The 27,804-nt window shown below is 40.9% G+C and overlaps 1 protein-coding gene and 1 long non-coding RNA gene across 9 annotated transcripts in view; one reads left to right on the top strand and one right to left on the bottom strand.

Moving 5' to 3' along the window:
• The window catches only part of lrba (LPS-responsive vesicle trafficking, beach and anchor containing), a 176,107-nt gene that overhangs the window by 37,135 nt on the left and 111,168 nt on the right, over nt 1-27,804 (bottom strand). For all 7 annotated transcript variants that reach the window (XM_004549310.3, XM_014413347.3, XM_004549315.3 and 4 more), the window contains 6 exons: nt 12,901-13,018; nt 12,600-12,702; nt 10,995-11,110; nt 10,740-10,852; nt 5,038-5,178; nt 3,737-3,856 (listed from right to left, as the gene is read on the bottom strand). In XM_004549310.3, coding sequence (XP_004549367.3) covers nt 3,737-3,856; nt 5,038-5,178; nt 10,740-10,852; nt 10,995-11,110; nt 12,600-12,702; nt 12,901-13,018 — 711 coding nt within the window. The remainder of the gene's footprint in view (nt 1-3,736; nt 3,857-5,037; nt 5,179-10,739; nt 10,853-10,994; nt 11,111-12,599; nt 12,703-12,900; nt 13,019-27,804) is intronic.
• LOC143418986 (uncharacterized) overlaps nt 1-27,804 on the top strand; it is an 82,364-nt gene that overhangs the window by 31,653 nt on the left and 22,907 nt on the right. For both annotated transcript variants that reach the window (XR_013098935.1, XR_013098936.1), the window contains one exon: nt 15,686-15,748. This is a non-coding gene — a long non-coding RNA (uncharacterized LOC143418986). The remainder of the gene's footprint in view (nt 1-15,685; nt 15,749-27,804) is intronic.

The following is a 27,804-nucleotide window of genomic DNA, read 5'->3' as shown; positions in this document are numbered from 1 at the left end:
CCTGGTGTCCTTCGAAAGCTCTTTGGTCTTGGCCATGGCGGAGTTTGGAGTCTGACTGTTTGAGGCTGTGGACAGGTGTCTTTTATACAGATGATGAGTTCAAACAGGTGCCATTCATACAGGTAACGAGTGGGGGACAGAAAAGCTTCTTACAGAAGACGTTACAGGTCTGTGAGAGCCAGAGATTTTCCTTGTTTGAGGTGACCAAATACTTATTTTCCACCCTGATTTACGAATAAATTCTTTACAAATCCTACCATATGAATTCATGGATTTTTTTTTTTCCACATTCTGTCTCTCACAGTTGAAGTGTACCTCTGGTGCAAATTACTGACCTCTGTCATCATTTTAGGTGGGGGAACTTGCACAATCGGTGGCTGACTAAATACTTTTTTGCCCCACTGTAGATCTGAACATGATGTCCAAGAAGATAAAGGGTATGTTCACCCCTGGGTCTGTGCCTCACAAAAGGTGGCCCTGAACCAGTTCAAATAATCAAGGTACCGCCCTCACATGTGAAACAGTGCTGTGTGGGTGTGAAAGGAAAGAAAGCAACTGGGCTGGTGCTTCTACAGATGTCAGGGAGTAAATAAGTAGAAGCTTTACCCCCCCAAAAAAAGAGTGTAAAGTCCTGTGAGTCTTGATCAGCATAAATTTGATGAGTGTGGTTTTGCAGACTCCAAGTCAAACTGTGGGCTAAGGGAGGTGGACGGCCTCCCCAAATTAAAGCACATTATGTTACAACTCAAAAAGCCCTTTTGAAGTGTTGAGTAACTCTTTAAGAAGAACAAGAGCAGGGAAAATAAACACAACGAAGCAGCACTGCTTTTGTATATAGATATAATTGCTGTATTGTTTTCTGAATGGCAGAATTATTTGTGGAAATTACATGACGTTGGTCTGTTGTAAAAAGCCTCTGAGTGCACTCGGCTGTGGTTTCTCCCTATTCTGATGCAATGATCATATTCTTTGTGTCTAAGAAAAGAAAAAAAAAAAAAAAAAAAAGGTTCACTTCTGATTTTCCCCTCTCTTCCACAACAACAAAGAAAAGTCAGCTAAATTCTCGTCTTACTATGATGATTTTATTTGGCTGTCACAAACAACACAGCATGTTTTCAATCTGCACGAGAGTGAAGAGAAATGCAAGTATGACAGGAGATGTAACCCTATATGTTTAGCCATTTGTCATTCTAAACAAAGCAGAACTTGCCACAGTGAGTATAAACATTAAGATTGTGTTTGAGCTTAAAAACATGTAGATAAATCAACAACGCTTCCCAGGCTTTAGCTGTTGTGTTATTGTTGTGGGTACGTCTCACAAACTTCGACACAATCAGGACACGGGAAGGTTCAGTTCTTGGCTGTGTCATGCAAATAAGGAAAGGAAAGTGGAGCGTGAAATATATGGTATTTTGCATTTTTCCCCAATAGACTGAAAAAAATGAAGGGAAAGCAAAGTGCCTTAAAGTGCATTCTGTCTTATGGTCAGCAGGGGGCAGTTGCAAAAAAAGTCAGATTATAAAGCATCTATGGAAAAATTACCCTTCATCCTATTTGACTGGGGAAAGCAGTAAACAGTTGACACATGCATTTATACTTTCAATCACTAATTTATATTCTTAGTGAATAAAACAGGATGATCATTTCCATATTACAGTCCTCATTAGAGTCCAAAAAGATGCTGTAAGATGAGTGTGATGATGGGCAAATTCTGATCTCAAGCCAATAAGACAGGACTTCACAAACCAGTGGGTGATGACTTGGTCCTAATTCAAATTTTTAATATACAGTCCATGTGCTCTATGAAGACTTGACAGGTTTTGTGTAACAAAATACATAATTATATGAAGTATAACTATCTATAACTACATTCACCTGCATATACAGAAAACACTATAAAGAATCAATTATGGGCATTTCTAAGGGAATTTGGTGACAAACATGTTAATAACCTAGCATTAGAAATGAATGGCCTACCTTCAAAACTAAGTGGCGATTGGCTGACAGCTAACACTCAAAGCAAAAAAAACCAAAAAACTAAACTCGGAAGTCAAGAAGCATTTTGAAAAGATTCAATTCTTAGCATATGTAACATGATCTTTACAAATACAAGCAAATAATAACATTCCTCTTATCAAATTAGCTGCACAATATCTCCCCCTCTCATTAATGGGGTGAAAAGATCCAATCAAATGAGCAAGCAAACACACAGCTTTAAAACAACACGGCACTTCCTCACTTCTGAAATCTCTTCACTCCACAAAAGCTGACCTAAAACTAAAGGTCACCTTCTTAACGAGGCCTCCTGCTCACCCGGGTTCACCGGCTACAGCCTGCTGTAAATTTGAGCAGGAGAGAGCGGCACCCGTGCACGCACGCATGCACATACCCCAACGAAACCTTGAGGGCTTCGCTCCCCAACACTCAAGCCTGCCTTACATGGACCATTATGTGCAGTGGCCCTTTTGCTCCAGCCTGGTCAGAGGCCAGCCCCTCTGATCCCCAATCCTGTCCTGTCATGGGTCACTGGAAGGGGCTTTGGCCTCTGGGCTCTCCAGCTACACTTCCACTGTTGCTACTTCTAACCCCTCTTCTCTTGTGTCTCCCCCTTCTGATGCCTGTGGGCTGAGGCTAGGGGTCAGGGGATTGGGGGTGGCAGGTCATTCTAGCGTCACCCAGGCTAGAGACACATTGAATCTAGGTGTTGTAGCCCATTATCACCCCTTCTTTAACAGTGGCGTATGAAAACACAGGGGCTTTTTGCCCTCTGGCAGAGACAGAGGGTTGCCATCAATGGTCCCAATACTAAAGCTAAATGGTGTACTTACCCTACTGAATTGATACATCTCACTCCTAATTCCTCTACTGCTTAAAAGAGGAATTAAGCAATATGGATGCGACTGGACTGCATCCAGTTGGTTGCACACATTCATATTTTGAGCAAAAACAGAAAAAGGAGCATGAATGTGTGCATCCAACTGGATAAAGTCGACAGATTTTCATTCAAAATATGCTAAAAATTCAAGCTGAACATGGAAACAAACTGACGACGTCCAGATTTCCTCTTTGTTTTGATCTGAAGTTGAGCTCTCACAGTTTGATCCACATTGACAGGTTGAGACTAAGAGAGCAAACTAAGGCTGTTGTTGGGCTTTTGCAATCAAGCATTGGCCAGCTACACAGTAACACAATCCACATGTTTTATCAGAGGGATGCGGGAGGGGGGTAAACGCAATCAAGCGTCAAAACCCCCAACACCACTGCTGTTCCCCCATCCAGTGACCCAGTGCCGGGAGAGCAAGCAAAACTCAGCTTTGACAGAGAATGTCTGAGTGTAGTTGTAAATGTTTTAGGAGAGCAGTTAAAGTGTGCGCTGGGGGTTCGAAGGCGCTCGGTATGAGAATGACCTGTGCCGTTTCAGGGTAGATCCGTCGGCGCAGCAGAGTTTGGGGGCCCAGTGGGCAGGGATTCAAGTCCATGTTATAGCTGACTGAATCTGAGACAGACGGCTGGGACAGATGAGGATTAAACCAACGCTTTGATCAGAAGAGCAGGAAGCTATCATTGTGTAGGGACAATGATTGGTAGTGACTGGACATTACTCTTTTGAAACCCTCTCTTTTTTATGTGTGTTGGACTTGGATTTATTCTCCTGCAGCGCTCGGGACTTTATCGTCCAACTTCTATTATTTTTGTCCCCAGATCCATTGTGAGCATGCATAAGTATGAATGGTACCTTAACATCAGATGTGTCTCTCTGGCAGTTCCTCCAAGCCCTGGATACTGAGGAGAAGGTGCGGTCAGCATGGTCAAACTTTCCTCCTTGGAAGTTAAGGAAGAACGTGGTGAAGGGTTCCTGGAAATTATAAAGGTTATGGTTAAGAATATAAACTGGGGACTCTACTCCTATAACTGAAACCACCCAATTGCTTTTTCTGCAATGAAAACATGGTTGTCAACATGTCTACAGTTTGAATACACTCTGTCAATATATTTGACCTAGAATTGACCCTTTCTGCACACCCTGTAACAAACTTAAAGCCAAAAATGAACAAGTAAAACAACAATATTCCCAGTGTGCTACTAAAATCAATGCACATGTGCTGCTGATGCATTTCTAATCACGTATAATCTTGTTAGGGCAGATCAATAGCCATCTCTCTGATGCACGGGCACACTGTGCTGTACCACAGCTATAAACTAATACTGTAAATAGCTAATTAAGTCCAGCCTGAAATGACGCAAGCCTCATTTATTTAATCTTTTTAAACGGTGGGACAGTGAGCAAATTGATCTTGTAGTTTATACATCAGTGTAAAATCTTACAAAATACACAGTTACTACACAAACCCATTTTCATTTCATATTTAAGGTTAAGTTTGATCTTTAAGCGAGAGTTATAAATGAGTGCTTCTGGTAAAGTGGCTTTAGAGTAAGCTGGCTAATGATGTGCAGAGATCAATGAGGTAACTCTACTGGGAGTTACAGAGACAGTGAGCTACTGGGACAATAACAGCAGAAAACTGCACGTTGGAGAAACTTAGTAACCTCCCTCTCCCCAGAGTGTAGTATGGAAAGATTGATGGCATCCATTCAACAAAGGTACTACAAGAGAGCACTCTAGTGCAAAATATACACCACTAATGTGCTTCAAAAACAAACAAAATCACATTTCAGTACCTGTTATTAAAAAGAAAAACCTTGAGAATTTGCATCAAGGTGAAGGTCAGACCTTTAGGTGCACTGCTTTTGCTTTTCATTTATTATCACCCCATGCATGCATGCTATGCAATATTTAGCATGCATATACTCTTAATTTGATAAAATCCTAGGTCTAATTAAGAATACATTCATGACCTCTACATCATGAATGTACTGTTCATTAAAAAGAAGAATCCAATTTAAATACTGCGCTTAACTACACTTTTAAAGAGCAAGGTGAAATTCTTGCACAAGCATAATTATTTCATTATTTTCCAGAATTTATATTAAAAGTCACGAATGCTCCTAAACACTCCAAACGTGCACTGCACTTACAATACGTAGCAGCCACATCAGGGTGAAGCTCGAGGTGGAGTAGTGGGTGCCATAATGGAACTTCGGCACCTGATCATCCTCCCAGGTCTCATATCGTTCTGAAAAGAACGCTGCCCTCTTGGGGTTAAGAGCACCGATGGGCTATAAATATAAACAAACAAAAAATAGGTCAAACATGTTAAACAGCTAAACTGAAAAATAAATAAATACGACAAAACAGATATTAGGACACGATAGATGCGTGAAAGTAAAAAAAAACACAAACCAAAAGCAGGGAGGCAGTACTGAATTTTACTGTGAATACAGGGACCACTCACTGCTGCATAATAGTTGCAAGGCGAATGAAGCTAATAACCATTGTGCTATCTCAAATGAATATTAGATGATGTTTTCCTTCAGACAGATCAATCCTTTCCCACAGAGTGCTTTTTAGAGGCTGTGAAACCGAGCCCCTGCAGCTGTAGTCTGTCAGAGAAAACTAATGTGCTCCAATGAAAGAGTGCCTACTCAGAATATCAATAGCAAGGCTGTGGGTTCCTTTAATTTTTACTTTTATTAATCTGTAACTAATACACTGGTCACCAGCCCTATTTATAGTCCAGAAAAAAAATGGTTAAATTGCATTAATTTTCCATTGCTCTTAAAAAAAAAAAAAAAAAAAAAAAGCCAATAACCCTGTGCAGCTCGCCTATTATTTAAATACTCATTTATAGAAATCACTTTCAGGCTGGTTCAATTTTTATTAGTCTTCTGCAGGCTGTGCCTCATTCCCTCGAACCGCTCCATCATCTTGCTCCCCCCCCCCCACACACACACACACACACACACAGCAGATCAATGGTAATGGAATGATGCCCTTTTGAGAATGGGGGCCTAGTAGGGTGTGGATCAATTGGATCTCTTTCATATCATAGGGTGCATGTCACAGCAAGACACATACAGGGCAGGTCTATGATATTGATCTGTGCAATGGCTACTGTTTTATGTGGGTGTAATGGTGCATGCTTGTGTACCTGTGTGTGTGTGTACTGGGAGTGATGCACACGGTCCTGCAGTTATTGCTGCTTTTTTTTTTTGTTCAATGCATGCATTTTTTTGGTTATTTTGTAAATAGTGCTCCTGTGCGTATGTGCATTTACACAGCGAATTGCCTTGTGCCACAACACTGTGCAGATCTATGTTGACAGTGATACACTGTGGGCTTCCTCAGGGCCACTGGGGTGGGTGAGTACACACAGTGAATTATACATCACACCCATTGGCCTGATTTATAGCCCTAATAACAGTCGGCTCATTAAAAAAAGAAAAGGGAGAGGAGGCATATAAAAAAAGAAAAAAAGAAAAGACTGAAAGTGCCACAGTGACAGGGAGAGAGGGAGAATTGTGTGTGAGGGCACGTGGGGGCTGTTGGTTTGCTCGAGCCCGACATTGTTTACTGCTGTAAATTACTGTGGGGCTAGCGCTCTCAGCTTACAGTAGCTACAACAAAGTGGCAGCGACGGTGCCGTACATCAGAGCAGAGCGGCCGGCGGTGCGCTGATGGAGCGCCTGCTGCTGCCCCATCACAGATTGACCCAATACGTCGTGGCAAAGAATAGCACTCTGATGAGCTCTCAGACAAATGAACCGATCACATACTTTTAACTAAAGGGTACACTACAGAAGAAAACTGAGCCAGAGTTTTCAGTAAAGATGGGGAAAATAATGCTGAATTAGTCTTAATCTGTTCTAAATCAAGAAGGCAGCTGCAGATGGTGTAACAGTGACATTTTAAAACTGCTATGGTGAGATGTATTTAAAAAAAAAAAAAAAAAAAAATTTATATATATATATTTATATATATATTATGTATGTTATCCTGCCTAAACTCTCCTCCTTACCCAAATAATCAGAGGTTTGGGAACTCAAATATTTAAAAAGTAATTTTTTATATGTAGGCATACCAAGCGAAAAACACTCCCTCAAGGAACAATAAGCACCTTCCTGAGAAACTATTATAAGAACATTACCTAGTGCTACGTTGCTTTTAAAACACTAATGGGTCACCGGTGATGAAGTATAATGGCTCACCGACGATTTGAGCATCAGTAGGGCTTTGAGTCATAAATCACAAGAGCCTTTTGAAGAGAGTGTTTATGTATAATGTCCTATTTAAACAGTGAAAATGGTGTGGAGGGCCTGGGGGGATAAACATATGGGGCGAGTACGATGAGATCAATACACCATTAGCTCATGTGTCTGTGAGCAGCACGTTATAGCACAAAGGTACACAAGATGCTCAGTAAGTCCTATTTTCTTGCTATGTAAATGCAGAGTACATATTAGATTAACAATTGTTTGAATTATTTGTTTCATTAAAAGCACAGTAAGAGTGGATTTATTTATTTACATATTTTTGCCTTTTATGAATAGATGAAGGCATGCCTTTGCTGTAAGGACACCTTGTACGAACACTCAAGAAGTTCAAACAGATCAAATAACAATTTTCTTTTGTAAAAATCGCCCCAAAGATGAATTTTATCTGTTAAAATGTCAAATTTAGGTTTGGTTTTGTTATATAAAGCATCTTTATGAAGAACAAGTGGATTTTTGTGGGGAGATGTGCGACAGTATGCAGAGCTGGGGTGCAAAAAGGGGTGGAGGAATAAAAAAGAGGTGTTAAAACACTTGCAGTCAGATCAAGCGAGAGCTTATCGTGACTACAATGTTATCTCGGGGGTCGGCGTTTGATGTCAGGTTGAGGTTAGAGTTTATGATAAGAAAGTCCCTGGGGTCAGAATGGCTCTGGTAGCAAGGAACATAAATTCTGTGTGGCCTCTGTTGTGCTGGGAATGATGACAGTGTGTGACAAACACACACACACACACACACACACACACACACACACACACACACACACACACACACACACACACACATAGCAATTTGGCTTCTCAATGTCACTGGAGGCTTCGCAGATGACCTGTTTCTACAAGAGACAACCACCAACGTGACATTAGAGGGGGACAAGAGAGATTTGAAGGGTGAGGAAGAAAGAGAGCACGAGAGGAAAACAGAAGGAGACAAGAAAGAAAAACAATAGAGCGCAAACAAAAGAGGGGAAAATGGGAAAGTAAGCACAGTTTTGAATGGTGCAGACACACACACACACACACACACACACACACACACACACACACACACACACACACACTGCAGAACTAGCTGAAGGTCACCAAATATTAGGTTGCAAAGAAAAGAAACGGGGAGCACAAATGATTGTAGGTGCAACATCGTGTGGTGGGGGTTTGATTTGAAGGGCTGCACAGAGCTGCTTTGCCCTTTTCCAGACACCGCAGTCTGGCACGGTCCAGTAGTCATACATTAATATCACACGCGTGTCAACAACATGAATAAAACAGATGTAATAAAGATTGGCTCTGCTCCCTCCCCTCCTTCTTGCTCTCTCTGCTTCCATTCTGTTCTTTAAAAAGAAAAAGGGTTAAAGGGATGGGAAATAATGTTGTTCTCCCTTTCTCACACTCTCTCCTCCTCTTTCTTTTGCTTTCTGATCGTCTTTCTGTTTCTCCTCCTTTTACCCAACTCTCCCATTCATTCAAGTCCCCGGGGTGGCGAGGCTTGACTGAGCACAGAGGCTGAGCTGTCCAAACTCCATGGCAGTGCAAAGGAGAAGAGAAGGAAGCAGAAATGAGCTAAGAAACCACGCGGGAAGGCTGCGTGGTTTTTGTGCCTGTGTGTGTATTGGTGGGGCAAATACAACTGTCACATTTCACCCTGTTGGGCAACATCAAGCAGGATAAACATAAGAATTATGCAGCTGCTTACAGTGGATAAAAACTACACTGGGAGGGATAAAAGCCGAGGACGGAGACACAGAGGAGCAGATTGAAAGTGAAAGCAGGACTGGAGAGAACCTAAGGGACAAGATGTTTGAATCTATGTGACAGGGAAGTGTGAAGGAATGAAAGTGTGAGGAGATGGTTCACTTGTGTTTCATAACTGTGGTATTTGTGCAGGACAATAGCGTTGCATCTGGATTATATTCTGCAGATATTTGTTCTTCCTTTCATTTCCAATGGTTGATGGCAGTTGATGGACTTTAATGAATGCTTGCATAAAGAAACAGCAATACTAAGCTTGCTGTCCCCTAAATAAATAAATAAATTTAAAATTGCTGCCATTACAGAATTTTCTTGCAAAACTAAACTAAATCTGCATTGTCCTTTTGAACATAACATGCAAAATGCCAGCAAGTCAAGTTGATGGTGGCTCAAAAAGTAGAGCCAGAAGGTCACTGGCTCTTCCTTTCTGTACCCAGCCAACACAGTGAACCCTAATTTCCACCCATGGATCCATCTGTGTATTAGTAACATATAACATGACGGTATAACATGTATACCGTCATGTTTGAACAGGACTGAGCGAAAATTATGAAGAGTTTTTGGAGAGTCTCCAAGAAATGCTAAAACACATTATTAGGGAAACTGGACTTCCTAGATCGTCTAATCTCACCCGAACCAATGCAGACTCTAATTTACTTACTTATCGTTTTATTCAAAGAGCGATATCTTTGAAAGAAGACCAATATGTTCCACTTTGTCTCATTAAAGGACTACCTCCACGTCTGCACCTGAACAAATGACCTCCAGCATACCTCTAAAAAGCATTTGCTCCAACAGATCCCCTGTCCATTAACACATGCTTTCTTTTGCTTCCATGGCTGATTTATTCAGTCATTTTCCTACCAGGAGCTTGACACTCGCTCAATCTTCCCACTCTAAAACTAATCCTGAGTCCTCCCACCGCTGGACTGTTCATCCACCGACGTTAGCTGACAAGCTAAGGGGTGTGCTCTTTTATTTTTTTGCCTTTTTCCATCTGAGTATGTACGTGTAAAAGCGAGGGAGTTAATGGGAGTAAATAATTGCGTGACTACCTACAATTATGGGGGAGAATCCTTTAGCGATGCGAGTGTGTGTATTTATGTGCCAGGGAGCATTTCAGGGCAGGTTTCATTGTTTTAAGCCCAATCACTCGATGCCTGGAGCTACCAGGGAGTATTACTTCACTTCCTGCTGTGTTGTGGAAGGTCAAACTTGAAAGAATTCAATTAGGAAACTTTGATTTATGGCCAGAAAATGATAGCTAAGCCACAAATTAGGAGCTGCAGACTGAGAAGATGAGGGGCTTACATATGTTTTAAATGCAGCAGGTCAAGATTGCCTGAACTAGCAAAAGTCAACAACTAATCATACAGATTAGATGTAATGAATACCACTTGCAGTTTTGGGAAATTTGTCACATTGTTACTCAAATTTCATATATCTGTGAGCTGATGAAAACTGTGCAAATCACTGCATATAGAATCACTTCATCAACATAGATAGCATGACGCTAGTAACATAAAAAGTTTCAAACTGCACTATTCTATCAATTCTTCTCAGACATCTGAAATACTTGGGTCGTTACATGGGAAAAATGCTCTGCACGTGTGGAATCCTAGCAATCAGCCACCGGTGATTAAAGAGCAGGTTCACTAAACTATGATCAATGGCAATTACAAAGCAACAAAATTGACTTTAGGAAGAATGCACACACAGTTATCTGTGTGTTAATGCCCCCCCTACTTTTTCAGGGAATTAAGAAGAAAAAAGATCCATTATAGTGAAAACAGGGGAGAGGAGTCGTCTCCACGCTCTTACCTTAGACAGATCTCTAAAGTTGCTGGGCAGAGTGAGGTCAAGCTCCTCTGATTCATAGTTGGTGATGACCCATGGAAAGACTGGGTACTGGTTTAGGTCATTATAGGTACGGCCTGGAGGGGAGACAGCACGGGGGAGAGGGGCGACAAATATTGTTAAAAAAAAAAGTTAGCATCATAGACTGTTAAAATGTGCACAGAACCTCTGTGTTACACCCTGCAATAACATCACACAGGTGCTGAGCGGTGTCCTCACCAGAGATGGTGTTCAGAAACATCAGGTACTCAAAGTTGGATATTTCACGGCGCTGCCAGCGCTGAGTCATGTTGGATGCCTTGAACAGCTGCTTAGGTGTGGCCAGAGAGATGCGTCTATAAAAAGAAATGGAAAGCTCGATATTAAAATCTTTTGTAGCCGTTCAAATCACAAGAACAGCAGACTGCAAGAATAAAAAGCCCCAGGCTTTATTAGACTTTTGCAATCCAAATGTCATTTTATGAAAAATCTACCGAACTTACAGTCTTGCTAATTAAGAAGACAAATGCGCAATAAATTGGGTTGAATACACATATTTACGTGCATGTGTACACACACACAGGAGGCCCCAAAGAATGATGTATGCTACAGGACAAAAACGAATGACCTCCAATCCAATTAAAACAAAAGAAAATGATGAAATTAATCAATGTCAATGTGTGAGATTATGGTCATTAGGCCTTGCCAAAGAAAAGAAAAGAAAAAGAATGTGAAAACATGACTTCCCAAACACAAGTGTCCTTTGACACATTTTTTATATTGTCACCAAGCAATTCTGTACATCCTTTGAACTGCTTTAAATGACATTATAAATAGATATGGAGAAGTAAAGGAGAGAAAAGAAGGAATGCAAAACTGGAAAAATGGTTGAAAACAGAGGGATTAGATTAAATTATGAACATATATTGGACTTTTGATTTAATTTGTGCATCTGTGTGTGTGCATGACTCTGGACATGAAGCTAAATTGTGCTGTGCTGGCTGTATGAGCTGACGTGCACCGGGTTGCCCTGAGCAGCCGTCCTCAGGTCGTAGAGGCAAGGTGGCCGGCAAACTAGTATGATTAATGAGCCGAGCACACACATTCACCTGCCCTAACCCTGTGTGTTATACACACAAACTCTCCTACACCCACACTAACTCATTACTGGATGCACTTCCTCACTCTACTTATCACACAGCCCTCACTGTTATGTTGCCACATGTCAAATTCTGTGATGCTTAATACCAAAAAGTTACAAAAAAATTAAAAATATCATCTTCTCAAAATACAACTCAAAAATCCCATCAGACGGGCTCTGGCACACCTCAGATTAAAAGAGCCAATCACAAATCTTTAATCTTATCCACATTTTTTCCCCTCAGATTGAATTTTTACCATCACCAAAGCGTCTTGAAAACTCTGTCTTGCTGTGAATTTTGTGCAAGATTTGTGCAAAACCAACACCATCGGCTCCAGCAATGCGTGCACACAGAGTGGGCATGATGTGAGAGAGGGCTGGGGGAAGGTGTGTGCCCTGCAGGCTTACAAGCAAGTATTTGCTTCACTCTGGTGGAAATAAATAAATGAACTGGACTATGTTTGTGTGAAGCCAATTATATCTGGGGGGAGCGGGGTAAGGAGTGGGAGGGAGATTAGTGGCCAACCCCATGTGTACATTTTTGAGAGAAACAAGAATAAAAACTATTTGAAATTTTAAAATATTTGCATAACACCACCATAGATGTTCCATAATCCTCTTCTGCTCCCCAGTTACCATTTTTAACCCCATGAGATTGTACTGCAACAGCAACAAACACAACAAAGCAATCGCGCACGTCTAACCTGGTCTGTGGAAGGCCAAAGTTCGTGCCCACGCCAACACGAGGAAGACTGTGAACCACCTTCTTTACCGTGGCTGCATCTGGGAAGTTGAACATGACTGCCGCTGCAGAGAGGCACAAAGCAACAAACAGTTATCAAGGATTATTTCTTAAAGATTAGAAATCACAATAATGACAACTTTTGATTGCCATTTCTCCACAATTATTCATTAAAAAAAAAAAAAAAAAAAAAAAAAAGGTGTGTGTGTACTCAATAAGAAGGTGAAATGGTTAGGCATAGACAATTATGGGGGATGCCTTACTCCTGTTGGCCATGAAGACTTCCAAAGCAGTATTCTGCAGGAGGTAGCGTCTGGAAAAGACTGCACGAATCTCCGAGAACAGCCATTTTCCATGAAGACCTTCTGTGTAGGCTAGAATCTGGAAAACACGAAAGAGAAACCAGAGAGATGTGGATTCCAGTTAAATAATGAAAACAGAGCGTGCAATGGAAATTAAAATTAAAAATTAAAAGAAAAGGAAAAAAGAAGAAGAGAAGGGAAGAAGGAAGGCGAACAGACCAGAGGGCCGGGTTAGTTCATTTTTCACAGTGATGGCGTGACGGCTCGAAGAGCACGATTAATGTCTTATATTGATCAGCCTCAATGAAAAAGAGATTCCTTTAGCGAGAGAATGGGCGCTATTCAGCCGGACGCTGTGAGGGAAATGTTCTGTTCACTAAAAGATCATCTATTAAGCGACAGTTTGCTGTGACAAGAAGCTATTTTATGCAAAACATCTGATTACAACTGGTCTCTGCATTTCCTAGGAGGTAACTGACACGGAGGTCAGACGATATTATGTTACTAAGCTCCACATTTAAAAATGCTTCGATGAACTGAGCTTAATCTGTCCCCATGGAGACCGCGGTGGCTGTCAGAGTGACTTGTTCTGACGGCTGTCACAGCTCCCGACAGACCCGCATGCTTAGCCCTGCCCCTGTGATTTGTCCTCATACTAATCCAGCACTTAGGTTGGCTACTAACCTACTTAGCACTGCTTTGTTAACTAGGTTTTTATTTCAACCTCTGCTTTTGGTTTCAAAGGTGCCCGCTGTTATAAGGCAGAAAGGTAAAATGAGCACTTCATGTTGTTAAGATATGATTTTGCAGCATCTTATTAATCAAAGGTATTCAAATTTGAGCCGGCACGCTGGGCTTAGTGTTAAGCTGAAGGAGCTCATTAAAGGCAAGGGGACAGAGAAGAGGACCAGCTGAGGCCTTCAGCTAAGGAGCGCTTCCCTCGCTGTCTCTCTGAGGAATAAGACCTGCCTGCATCACAGACTCACTTCAAAGTCTCTGGAGTTCAATTAAATGTGGATTAGTGGCCTGGAGAAGCTAGCCAGCACCGCATCCTCCTGCCTCCCATCTCTCTCAAGGCAGCTTCAGATGATTTAACCAGTCACAGCCAGCCTAAAGCCAAACCCATTTCCAAGACTTTGTTTGTTTGTTGTAAATACAGTGTAACACAATATTAGCTCTTAAGTTCAATAACATCTTGATGATAAATTTTATAAAGAATTTTTTTTAAATCTTCAACATATTTAATTCAAAAAATAATTTTTTGGCATTGGGGGAAAAAAAAAAAGCTTTTTTCCCTATTTGTAAACTAACCAGCCTTACAAAATGAGCTGTCCTTACACTTTGGCTTTGATATTTATTATTATTATTATAAAGACAAACCATTGTATTCAGTCAGCTCTAGAGATGTTGGGCACAGATTTCATTACTTCCACCAACATTAAGTTTATTGTGCACCAGGTACAACGAACCAAAGGAGGAATGGCATGGTTTTAAAAATAAGCAGGAGCAGACAAAGAAAAGGGTAGCACCAAGGTTCAATCCCCAAAGAAAAAAACCTAAACATTTATTTTATTATCAAATTAGCACAAAGATAAGCTCAACGGAATCTTTAATGCATTTAAAACAGTGGATATACTATGCGTGCAGTATTCTCTGAGGCATGCTCATATTAAATCCAGGTCAACAATTGCACTTTCAGATTTGTTGGCTACTAATTCATCAGCAAAATGGGGACATAAGTTGTGATCACTTTTGCTAGCTGAGATGTTTGAATTTTGATGACAAACAAAATCTACTGGTTTTCATCGTTTCCTCTATTTACAAACGTGACAATAAGCTGATCATGTCGAAACACTACAGAAGGAAAGACATTTTTTTCTGTTCTTCCATCAGATCGGAAAAGAGAATCCAGTCTTCGGGTGTTTAATAAGTGAAAGCTTGAAGTATAACTATTCACAACTAAAGAGTGGTTTTACATAGATGCCCAGTGATAAACTAATGAAGCTGCCAACTCTCAGCTGATAGAAAGATATGACACAAGTGAAAGCACCCAGATATATTTCACTAGACTGATGGATCTCCTGGAACTCAGCTGTAAACAGCGTGCTGCTCTCCAAGATCATCATCCCGATCGGCAGCGCCCTCTCCCTTGCAGATGAAAAAGCAGAGTGTGTGACAATGAGTATGACGAACTATCTGTGTCGTAATGCTCGAGCTGTTCTGGCCACATCTGGACAAATTACATTGGTGTGGAGGTTATTGTCCATGCTGGAGTTATGGGTGCATCAGCTTCATCTGTAATATATAGTAGTGGAAGCTTTAAAGAGACGGGAATGCTACAGTTACAGCACAAGGGAAAATAATAGAGATTTCAGACTATTGCAGTCTTGAATCGCAATTTAATTACACCATCTCTGGTTTACCATCTATTGAATGTCTGGTTTTAAAGTGATAATATTAATAATGAAACAATATATTATTATTGCGGCAGCAGCAAATTGATCGGGAGCTGATCGTTGACAGAAGCTGTTTCTTTGAGGTTTCATTTCAAGTGGAACGATATCCACGGGCACAGGTTTGGAGCACTCCGAGATCAATTTCACAGCGTCACGCGAGAGGACACAGCCAAACAGAAAACAAAAGAACCGGTCTTGATTGCATTGCCTTCTCTCCATCTTCCTTGTTCAACCTGTTTGTGCAGCGGGCTGCGGCTCATTTCTGAAGCACTGTCGTTTGTCTTTGTCAGATGCCCAAAAGACTGCGGAATGAAGAGGGACACATGAAGAGGGGTCGGGTGACTGTGGCTATGGTGTGTAACCCCACACACACACACACACACACACAAAAGCTGTCACCATTGAATCTCACAGACAGTCTGTGCCAGTGAATCCTCTTCATCACCCCTCGCATCCACCCCTCTTACCAACCAGAGCATCTTTAGAAACAGAGGTAAAGCCAAACACAGGGATGCTAATGGGTTAAATTGAAACTGTACTGGATTAAAGAAGAGTTAAGAGAGCAGAGGAGCAACTATCAGCAACGTGGTTCAAGATAGATGAGGCTCTCAGCTGCCTTTGCAGTCAGGCCGGCTGAGTGGGTGTGTGTTTTTGGGCTGATAAGACCCTAGAGTTGAAGAGGAGAGAAGCCACTGCCAGCAACCAATGATCCTTATTTGTCATAACATGTGAAAAAATACAAATAAAATATCATTTGAATATCAATTGTGGTGTTTTAGGAAATAAAGGTTTCAGAATTGCACATAAACAGTGTTTGATGAATGGCGGAAGCATATTTGCATGTTCGGTTTAATCTACTATACATCCTCAAAGGGGAAAAAAGAGGTGATTGAAGTTCAATTTGTTGCCTCTTATTAAGTATTTCCACATGGGTGCCTCAGTTAAAGGATAATGGATGAGGGATTTATTATTACCTTTTGGTCAAATGAAGTGGTGTGGGAGATAAGGTGATGAAATTAATGAGCGGGAGGAAGAGAGGTGATCCATCAACATCAAAACGCAGACGAGGGACAAGCAATACTGCAAGAACTTGAATAGAATTCATAAAAAATGAAGAAAAAAATGTGCATGCAAACAAGGGAGGCTACAGATTCCTTAGATGTCTTAAAAAGACTTCCAAGTCCCATGCTGTTTGTGACTGTTTCCACTCGACTGACCACAGAATCAAGCAATCTGCAATAAACAGTTTCAGTGAACCGAGTCACTTGCAGCGAGTTTTTATTTATTTTTTCACTGCTGCATCAAATAAGAAAGAAAATGAAGAGAAACATAAATCGGCATTTGATGGCTTTTCCATACTCGTAGTATTTCTGCGTATGCACCTTGTAAGTTCAGTTATATTCCCCTCTACTCGGTTCTTTACCCTCCCTGTTCGCTTTAACCCCCGCCCCCTCCGACCAACACACACACACCTTTCTCTGTTCCACACTGGTAAACGAGGCCGTGTCACCCCCCATCAGTAAATGAGTTCATCGGACTAACGAGCAAGCAAAGGGCCCCGACACACTAACAAGGGTCTGTTGGCTGCATGTGCCTCTGGACCAATCAGGACCCTCATCAGCGTTGACACAAAGCCTCCCCGAGCCCTCTGGAGCCAATTAAGACAGATTTTGCTTTTGAGATTGAGTGATAGCAAAAAAAAAAAAAAAAAAAAAGATAGAGGAAGGGAGACTGATGGACCGAGAGTACCACAATGGAAAAAGAAAGAGCCACACAGATCCGCACAGTTTGAGTGTAAGGCTTCACGAAAACATGCACAAGCTTTAGTCGTGACTCACTGCAGGTTAAAACTGTGTTTTGCTTTGTTTTTGGCGAGTAGGTGTTTGCAGGTTGCATTTGGAATAAAGTAGGCAAAGCTTTTAAGAGGAAAGCAATGCTCAACACAGGAACGCTCGATCATGTGACCTTAAGAGCAGCCACATGACTCCTCTTTCACACTCCAGCAGTTGTCCTCAAGCCTTTGTGGCTTTGAAAGCAAGTGCCTTAACAAAATGCAAAAAACATGACTCTACCTCAACTTATCCATGTTCTCCACAGAATTTAAGAGAAAGTGCATCTGAATATGCAAATAATATAGAACACTTAGCTACTGAAGTAATCAAGAGTCAGTTTAACGAAACTAATGTTTCTTTGGGTTAAATTAATAGTATTATTTGACTGATTTCTATTCTTCGTATTTACCACAGAGGACAGAGTGGTATCAATCTTCCCATCTAAGCAAGTTAAGAGAATCCACATTTTTTCCACAAACTTAATAGGTATATTTAAAAAGGAGCAAATATATTATCCATTAAAACTAGAGAGCATCTAAAAGAAAGAGTGATATGAAAGTCAGTGTTGAATATTAGACATCCTGTCATCATGCTGCAGGAACAGCTAGCCCAAAACGAACTGATAATCCCAGTTGTTCTACAGCTGTGTAACTAGTGTAATGTGTAATCACTGGTCACACATAACGTTCTATTTGCCTTGAGGGGAGTAAAACAAACTACAAGGTCAGAAAAAAAATAAACACAGCTAAGAAGCTGTGCTGGAAAGTGAGAACTGAAGCAAAATAAACAGGCCCAGCTTGCAGCATGTGTAGGGTTATGAAGCCTAAAGACTCAAAGTATTCAACTCCAAACGTCACCCAGCAAGAGTTTGTGCTCCCTGAAAGAAAGTCCCCTTTGAAAGGATCTTTGGGGCCACTTAGTCTGAATTTAACCTAATAAGGATTAACTCCCCCCTTTTTTCTGCCCTTTTCACTGTTTGCTAACAGGTTAGCCTTTTTTCTATCTTCGCCTGCTTGGCCTTTTTGAAGTGGGAGACAAAAAAAAAAAAAAAAAAGAGTCTTGTGTAGATTTAGGGAAATGCTGCAGTGGTCTTGGGGTTAATTGGTGGTGAATTAAAGACTTCAGTGCATTAAATCATTAAAAATTCTACCTTGGGCATAAGCTATGAGGACAAAAGCCTTAGAAGTGCCCCAACATATAATAAGATACCAAAGTGGTATTAATTATCACTTACTGGCAGTAGCAGGTATATACATAACACAAGCCCCAACAGAAACTATAAGTCAAAGCCTTAGTAAATGACATATAAAGCCTTTAACACCAGGATTTTAGTAAATTACAGTTTTCCTTTAAGAATGGCAAAGAACATAAAATGGAAATTTTATGCTGATATATTGAACATCAGTGCTTCCTTTTCACTCCATCGCAGGCTGGACTGAGGCCACAAAGGGCTCAAAGGTGATGGGTAACAAAGGATGGATAAGTGAAGAGAAAAGGGCTGTGAAACTGGGTGCAACAAATACAGAATCTCTAGAGCATGTTATGAAAAAAGTCAAAGAAAATTAAGATAATTTACTAGAATTGTGTAACAAAGAAGTTCATATAGAATGCACACCTGCACTATGGCTAAATGTAAGGCCTTTCTGATATTGCTGAGCACCTGTTGACATGGACGGGACATGAAAGAGCTTCTATACACACCTGGATTTGTCAAGCCCATCAGTAAATGCTAGCACATCAGGGAAAGCTGGAAAAGAATGTATACGCTTTTCACTGACACTTGGAAAAATCAGGGAGACAGCCCGGAGCCTCCGCTAAAGCACAGGAGCTCTTTAGGACTAAATGCTGCTGGACCTCTGCTCTCCTATAAGCTGCCATAGCAAACATCAGACAGGTTAAGATCACCGACCGGCTCCCATCGCATTCTCCCCGCTTTCCTTCAGTCTCCCATTTTGCCATTTAATGAAGGATAGGCTTTTTTGGGGGTATGTGTGAGGCTTTGCTGAATAAATTCTTCTCTAATCCAGCTATTGTCAGCAGCTTAAGTGGGTGTAGGGTGAAAAGTACACCCCTCTTGGGGAATTTTGGGTGGGTTGTCCGAAAGGATAGATGAAGAAGAGAAAAGGCCTTTTTAGTGGAGAAAGAAAAATGTTGTGGAGAGTTAAAATATTTGTACGTGACTCAATTGGTGCTCCAAATTTATCAGTGACAAGCACTTTCAGCTACACTTGGAATGACAGAAACTGAATCAACAACCGTCTTCAATTACGTGTGCACACGGGGTGTTATCCCATTGCTGACTCAGAACACAGGGCATTAGACGCTAGTTTAAATACTGAAACTTGACTGTTCTAAGCCAACGCTTAAGCTAAGGTTTCTTCTTTGCATAACGAGCTCACAGGGTATCACAAGCTTCAATTACGAATAATACTCCAAGCACCTGATAAGCATAAAAAGCAGTTTCTGATCTGATCTGCATGCAGCGTGTTAATGGGCAGGTAGAGTAGAGCTAGGTCTGCAAGAGAACTGCTGAAAATGCATGTTAGCTTCATCTGCAAATAATGCACATATGAGCAGTAGCATCAAACAAAGGGGTGACCAGCAAAATAGCAACAAAGAGGAGAACCCCCCCCCCCAAAAAAAAGTATAAGCGTTGCACAAACAAACTGACCCACTTAATCTACAAATATTAAGTCATGGTCCTTGAAGTTTCATACGTACAAGTTCAATTTTAAGTTAGCTTCAGCTTTTTATTCTACCATGGAGGCTGAAAAACGACGGGGATTGCTGATCTAACATGAACCACTGAAAAAAATCAAAGATCTGTGGTGTAAAACAAACATGTTTATTGATGAAGATGTCAAGTTAAAACCAAATCTGATTCACGATTAGGGTTTGATTTTATTCAACACTGTGTTTGAATTGTTTTGTATTGTTGCTATATTATATTCCACAAATCCACTTTACTCTTCCACTAGAAATGGAGTCTTGGATGAGTGAGTAATCTCCAGAGCATCCCTCTGGTTGTGCCGTTTAAACCACACTGAATAGGTCATTAACCATGATGAGAATAGAAGTACAAGAATTTAACATTCTGCTCTCTGGCACGCAAGATGTCTTTACACAGATTGTGCATCAGTGTTATGAGGTCGCACATATAAAGCAACCTGTTCTTGACTTTTTCGAAAATTAAAAACATGCGTTATGTTGATGTCAAGCAATTTTACCTTTGCATTTGTAAGGTAACCAAAAAAAATGGAGACTTAACATAAATAGCTACTTGCTTCTATGATCCATGGATCTCGTTTTAACTTTTGATATGCAGCAGAGAGCTTTCTGACAAACCGAGAGCACATTTACAATGCCAATTTCCAATCAGCATGGCTGGACATCGATCTTTCAATCAAAGCCGCGTGCCTCTCTGACCTCAACTGAATAGCAGAGGCTCGTGAGAACAGCAGGTACACAGGTGCTGATTGTAATATCAGTAGCCTACCAGGCAGACTGGCATCCATAAACAGGCCTATCCATCAGGCTGGTGCGTTGCCTTTGACGTGTGTGTCAGAGGCAGACGAAGGGAATAAATGATGGAGAGAGGGGATCAATCAAAGGAGGGGAGGGGGAGGCACCTGCCCCCTGACTGGTCCAGTCAAGCCCAGAGATGGAGCATGATGGAGGGGCTAGGCTCAGGTGCAAAAAAAAGGAGGGGGTAGCTCTTTGTCTGGAGATGCTTGGTTAAGTGTGAGCCAGGTCAAAATGGCCACAGTGGTCTGTGGATGTGTTAAGGTCCAAAGTCAGGTCACAAACAGAGAGAGGCTGAGCGTGTTTGTGAAGGAGGTTGTTTAGAGCGCCTGCCTGTGTGTGTGTGTGTGTGTGTGTGTACGTGTGTGCGTGTAAGCGCAAGGAGGCATTAGTCATCATTATGTGGTGAGATGAGACTGTCTAATGGTTCTTTACGTGATTACCTATGTGGCAATTGTCTTTCCCTGACCTGTCCTACCTGGTTACCATTTGCAGCACAGATGCATCGTCGGCCTGTTTTTCACAGGAGTCACGCTTTACATCGCATTGCAAGGGTTACAACAAAAACAACACAAAAATGCTTTGACTGTACTAAAAAAATTCAAAAAGCAAGCTGAATGATAAATAATTACTATGTGCAATATACCTGGATGTTTTAATTGGATTATAACACTGGTAGAAAAACGCTGAAAACAAGACTACAAATCTAGGAGCCACACAAGCTGCTCTGAAAAGGTTTTTTAGCAAAGCAGTGTTTAATTCTAATGTAAACATGCTAAAAACTATCATTTTAGTATGATGAGCATATAATGAGCGTAATTTAGCAATGAATGCTACTCTCACTACTCTCAAACCGACGTTTTGGACAGATTTTGGAGAGAAAGGGAAGCACACATTCTGATTGTGGCTCTGAGATTTCAAGTGCAGTTTCAAGTGCATTTTACCTGTCAACCTCAGAAACCACCAGCAAATAGAAAAACACTGCAAGAGCACAGAAAACACAGCAGAAGCTGAATAAAACAATGAAAGAAAAATAGTTTAACCTCCTAGGACCTGGCGTCCACATATGTGGACATCACATTTTGGGTTATGTAGACTAAAATACTCAATTTTGCTCTACCTGGGCCTGATATCCACTTACGAGGACATTATACTGCTACTGTTCTATCAAAATTTTAAACAAATATCCTCATATGTGGCTCTTATTTTTCTTAAAAATGCATGTCGTGGAAGAGTTCGGGTGTTAGGAGGTTAAAACTTAAAACTTTAAGTTATAAATATAAATGGTAAATGGCCTGTATTTATATAGCGCTTTACTAGTCCCTAAGAACCCCAAAGCGCTTTATAACATGAAAAATAAATCAAAGGAACAGGTTGGTGACACTAAAGGAAAGTCGAAGCATCACCAGAGTCATGAGGTTTAAACCTGATATGAATGTTTGTAAAATAAACAACACAAAAACCTGATGAGATATTTCAGTCTGGACCAGTGTTGGGCCAACAGTAAAATCAATACATCTAACAAAAGAAACAATAATCAGATAATGGCCAAAATCTCAAAGATGTCTAATAATAATTGCAGGTTTAATATATGCAAAGGGTCAGATTCTGAATGAAGGGTCGATGTCTCGATATGTCTACTGAAGACTTCAAGTTCATTAATCATCAGTGACATAGCCTTATTCAGCTGGATGTGAGGGACTGTACACAACAGTCCATGTGGTTGGAGACCCAGTATCAGCATGCAAGGGTGCTTCACCTCCTACTGGGCAAACAGAAATACAGTTCAGAAACCTTAATTTGGTGTTATCTCCTATAGTTGGCTTAAATAATTCCAGATTTCCCACATATGTATTTTTGTTGACAAGTTCCCAAATCTGTGCGGTAACTTGACTTAAATTGAGCATTTAGATTATTGGATTCCCCAATGATTGGATGATCCAAAGTGGGCTGGGAAGAAGGAGCCTGATTCTTGACAGTAAACTGGCCGTGGATGTTGGGAATTTAAAGACAGAGAAAATCATTTCACGCTTGTGAAATCTGTCTTTGTTAAGGAAACACTTCATGCCTTCCACCTACTGTAATTACTGCACCTGAGAACCGGGCAGAATGCAAAAGAGTGAAGGAAAGTGAAGGACTAGAAAGAGAAAGGTCAGCCTAACCCTTCGCTCTACTAGTCGTTGCCATAGTGTGGCTGAGCGATTTATTGACAATCTCAGGATGTGCTCCAACCAATAGAGTGGAACAGTATGAAGGAGAGACAGTGAGAGGCCAATATGAATGAGTGAAAGGATCTCTTTCCTTGGACTCATTGATAATGACATACCTGCTTGGGCTGTCCGTTAGTCCTATAGCACACACTACTTAGGCTCTAACTGGAAAATCAATAGGCTCCTCTCTCAGAGACCTCTGGCTGCCATGGCTCTTTGTGATTGGCAGCTCCAGCCAAAGGTCGTCCCTGGCGACCACGAGGGTTTGGTGGAGCAAGCAGCCGAGGGGGTGGAGGGGGGGTGATCCCTGCAGTCTGACACTTTGGGAGAGCTTAACGATATGGGACTGGTTGCTACATAACACACCAGGGTGGTTTTCCTTGACTGAATGGTCCTTCATTCAACTGCTTGAACCAACCCTGGGTAGCCGTCACCACCCCACTAATTAGAGTTACCAATGTCTTCTCAGTGGGGATTTTATTATTGCGTAGCGCAAGGCTGGACACTGACAAAACTATTGACAATCTTTCAAATGTTTTCCCATCTCTGTTTTTGTTTTTCTTTTGGAAGAAATATTTTGGAGACTTTGTGTGAAAATTTTAGGGGTATTTTTGTAGCAGTTTGCGTACAGATAAACTGATGACTTCATATGAGGCATATAAACCAAATGAATTCGAGTGAAGGTATTTTGACGTTTAATAATGTGCAATACTTTGTAAATCTGTCTGGTCCAGCGAGGGATTAATCGTTTACATCTCTGCCATCAATTTCTTTACAAATGCTGTGTCACAGTTCTGATTTCGTAAATATACCAAGTCACAGTACACAAGTTGATAACAATCCTCAATCTGGAAAAATTTTAAATTAAAATAAAAACAAAATCTCATCTTCAAGCACTTTAATGATCAATGGAAAGCATAAACATATTTCAATGTTTGCAGCTCCTGCAACGCCCCCTTCAGTATTTTCACCCTTTACTTTATTCAGCTGTTAACACTGCAAACTCCAAACACAGTACGATAGCATGGAGCACGCTCAAACTGCACTAGGAAGGGTTACAAACGCCATCCAATCAAGCTTTTGCAGATATTCCCTTTAACCAATCAGCTGGGGGGCAGAGCGGATTTCACTTCCTCATACATGCGATATTAGCAGTCTCCAGGAGAGGCTCTGCAACAATAACTCTGCATGCAATATTGATGGCTGGTGTCTAAACGCAGAGAGGGTGCTGTTAAACACACACATACACAGGCAAACGCACATCTGCTCTGCTCCGTGACTTCATCAGTTCTGCTATCTGCCGAGCAGATGCAGAGGCCTGCCAGGCAATTAGATGCCTGCGATGATTTTCTTTGAGCTCTCTATGGAGCTAGCAGCTGGCTCCATACGGGTACGGGAGACGGCAACAAAACGTGTGAACAAGAACATCAAAATTTACTCTCTCGGTTCACACGTGTGCGGATGTTACTCATGTGCAGTGTGTGTGTGTGTGTGTGTGTGTGTGTGTGTGTGTGTGTGTGTGTGTTGGGAGGCAATGAGTCACTTTCCCTGGACCTATCATGTTTCCAGAGAAATAAAGAGAGCAGAAAAAAAGGAATTACCTAAAACTGGCAGCAGTGCTACTACACCCCTCACTTCAAAGTACAAAGCAAGAAAGGAGATCAGTGTTAATGAGTGCAACTCGACTCTCAGTTTACTTTAGTACTGATTATTGAGACTAACTATTAAACAAGTAGATGAACCAAATAACCCAACTCTCACCTGATAAGGAACCAAATGTATCTTTGAGGCTTTGATACCAATTTTAAACTAAGGTATACAAATATTGTAGTTTATGCTATCTGGAAAGAGCCGATAATTGTGTGAAAATGGCAAACTCAAAGCAAGAACAGAGAGGGGGGGATGCGTGTTTTTGTCTAGTTACTCATCAGCTGGCAGATATTTGTGCAGTCAGTTTTGCGCTTACGAGGGGATGGCTGTGGAGTCGCGCAGGCTTGGATCAAAGAGCTCTTTGACAGGATCTTCTCTACACTCAGAAATGAGAAAACCTTCAAGGAACACTGAATGTTTTCCAGAGATGTACAGAAAAACGTATGAGTGACTGAGTGGGGTAAATGAGGTACAAACAGTCGGCATTTGCCGTTCATATATATAACAGTATATATGAAAGAAACTATGAGGAGTGTTAAAAAAGCAAAGAAAATTCTAAAATCTCTGCTCCAACGTGTGCTGACTGCGTTTCTGTTTTCCAAACTTCGATGGACATGTAGTAAGCTGAAATATAATGACGCCCCTATTCTGACATATGGCTGACCTTTGCACTTTGGCTGAAAAAACGATTTTATTAATCCGACACGAGGTATCCATTCTATAATAAAAATGAACACAGTGGCTCAGGAACGCGTGGTGTGATAAGTGGGCCCGAAAAGATCCCTAGCGTCTATATAAAACTGTACGTTTGTGTCACCGTATATTTCATTAAACTAGGCTTAGCATCTCCTTCATAATATTTGGACACTTGCTCTCCAAGTAGAGCCGATTAATCTCTCCGGAGCTGCAAGCTTGATAATAAACAGTCATCCTGAAATCACACAGCCAGACATTTTTTCTCACTTATTTCATCTTTTACTAAATTCCAAAGCCACATTAGGATAACGGCTGCTTGAGGGAAGACCTGGCGAATATCAGTTTAGTATTTTTATCAGCAGTATTTCACAATAAATCTATGTTTGGAAGCCAAAATAAAATGTCACGACGCACCAGCAACACTTCCCCTTGAATGTTTTCTTGGTGAGGAAAGTTAATCCGACACTAAAACTCTGTGCTATTATCTATGGGGGTCGGGGTGGGGGGGTGGGTCCTGCTAGGTTATTATTAATAAAGATAAAAACTCACTCATAGAATTTAATGAAATTAAATGTAGGGGGGTTTTAGCACTTATTGCTACACCTACATGAAGCAAAATGTGCTGTTTGCACAGGAGGCAAAAGCAGTATATCGTGTGTGTGTGTGTGTGTGTGTGTGTGTGTGTGTGTGTGTGTGTGTGTGTGTGTGTGTGTGTGTGTGTGTGTGTTTGTTTTAAACACATCTAGTTTGAGCTCAAATACTAAAAAAGGTCTCAAACGTCTTTTACAATATAGCTAAAAAAAAAAATTACACATCATGACTAACTTCACACTTCTCAAAATTATCACCACTTGTGGAAAACACAACATGATAAAGTCCAGAAAATGTGGCAACTGTGAAGGTTGGCTCATTAATCTGAGGCTTTTCTGAAATGTTTATGTCTTATTTCAGTATCATTTGCATAGTTTGGCCACTTCATATCAGCGGATGGCTCCTGGGAATCATTAATGAAGCAATATTCTGCCTTATCTATAATTTAGTAACAAGTGTCAAAAGTTTCCTTTATTTTTCTTATTTTTGTTTTTTACATTTCATTTGCAGGAAGCTTGGAGCAAACTCCATATTTGACTCTTTGAACAAAAATACAGCAACCTTGTTTTCTCTGCAGCCTTCAGGTTGCAGATGAAACGCACGACAGATTCTCTATTAATCGGTGGCAGCCACAGCAGAAGGCCTATTTGCCTCCTACCAACATTCACTCCGAGAAACACCTTCCACACGAAGCTTCAAAAACGATACCTGATCGCCGCTTATTATTGATTTTATTTCAAGAAAATGAGGTTACAATAATCGACAGCAGTCTTTCAAAATTCTAGGCCTAATCTGAGATGCTTTGATCAAAATATATGTTTGCATAAAATTAATCCAAATATTTAAACTCATTTTTTAAAAGACCTGAAAGTCTCATCAAATGTTTCATTAAAATCTAATTTAAGACGCACTATTATCGCAATGTCGTTCTCTGGACGCGTGACGGGATAGAAAAGGACTAAATATTACATGTTGCTTAAACATGCCCTCACACCCCAGCCTCTCGTCTGTGAGAGGATGTAATGGCTTCTTTAGTTCTCCAACACGCGGTGACAAAGGGATGTCTACGCAAAGACCTCTAGTTAAATTATTCAGTATATGGTCAGGGTTCACGGCGATCAAGCCACGGGCGGTGTGTGAGGGAAGTGTGTTAGGGAAGACGCGCGCGCGCGCACACACACACACACACACACACACACACACGCTGAATAAGTTATTTAACTAGACACAATGTTGTGTACTGGCTGTGTAAAAGATGCTAAACCAATCCCAAAAATACATCACTTGATTAGTTAAACAGCTCATCAGGTTTAGGAAAAGTCGTTGGGGCCGTTTTGGTTTCGTTCGCGTCACTAAAGAGCTTCAGAGGGGAAGCTGCAGGTGCATTGGACACATTTATCCCAGCAAACAATACACCGACAAAACTGTGTCGATCGGAGATTAATCAGCAAGAAGAAAAACACACATAATAATTAATTAAAAGAAAATGACCCATGGATGTGATATTAAAAAAATCGATTTTCACAAAGTAAGGAGAATTGGGATTGATTTCAGATGAAGAGGGAATAAAAGAATTTTCACTTTTATTTCACAAAATAATACCAGCAGATCATACCTGGTGTTAGGTGTCTAATTCAAAACATGGAGAATACGCCCAAAATCCGCAAAACCCCGAGTATAAAAAAAAAATTAAGTCAGCGATGATCAAGAGTTTTTTATGAAGAAAGTGGCGCAAAAGCCTATAGACGTTGCGATTACTGAGCCTTGGAAGTCGGAGTGGCATTTTTATTTTTTTAAGATAGAGAAAGAAACTTGTTAAATTAAACACTAGGAGAAATAGCGAGGCACTTATCTGCAGAATGCAAGTAGCTGTTAAGTTAAAGATTCAAAATCTCAATCCTCAAAATG

Source organism: Maylandia zebra, linkage group LG6 (assembly GCF_041146795.1).
Source record: "Maylandia zebra isolate NMK-2024a linkage group LG6, Mzebra_GT3a, whole genome shotgun sequence".
Lineage (NCBI taxonomy): Eukaryota > Metazoa > Chordata > Actinopteri > Cichliformes > Cichlidae > Maylandia > Maylandia zebra.
The sequence above is the reverse complement of the archived record's forward strand: the minus strand, read 5'-3'. Positions and strand labels throughout refer to the sequence as shown.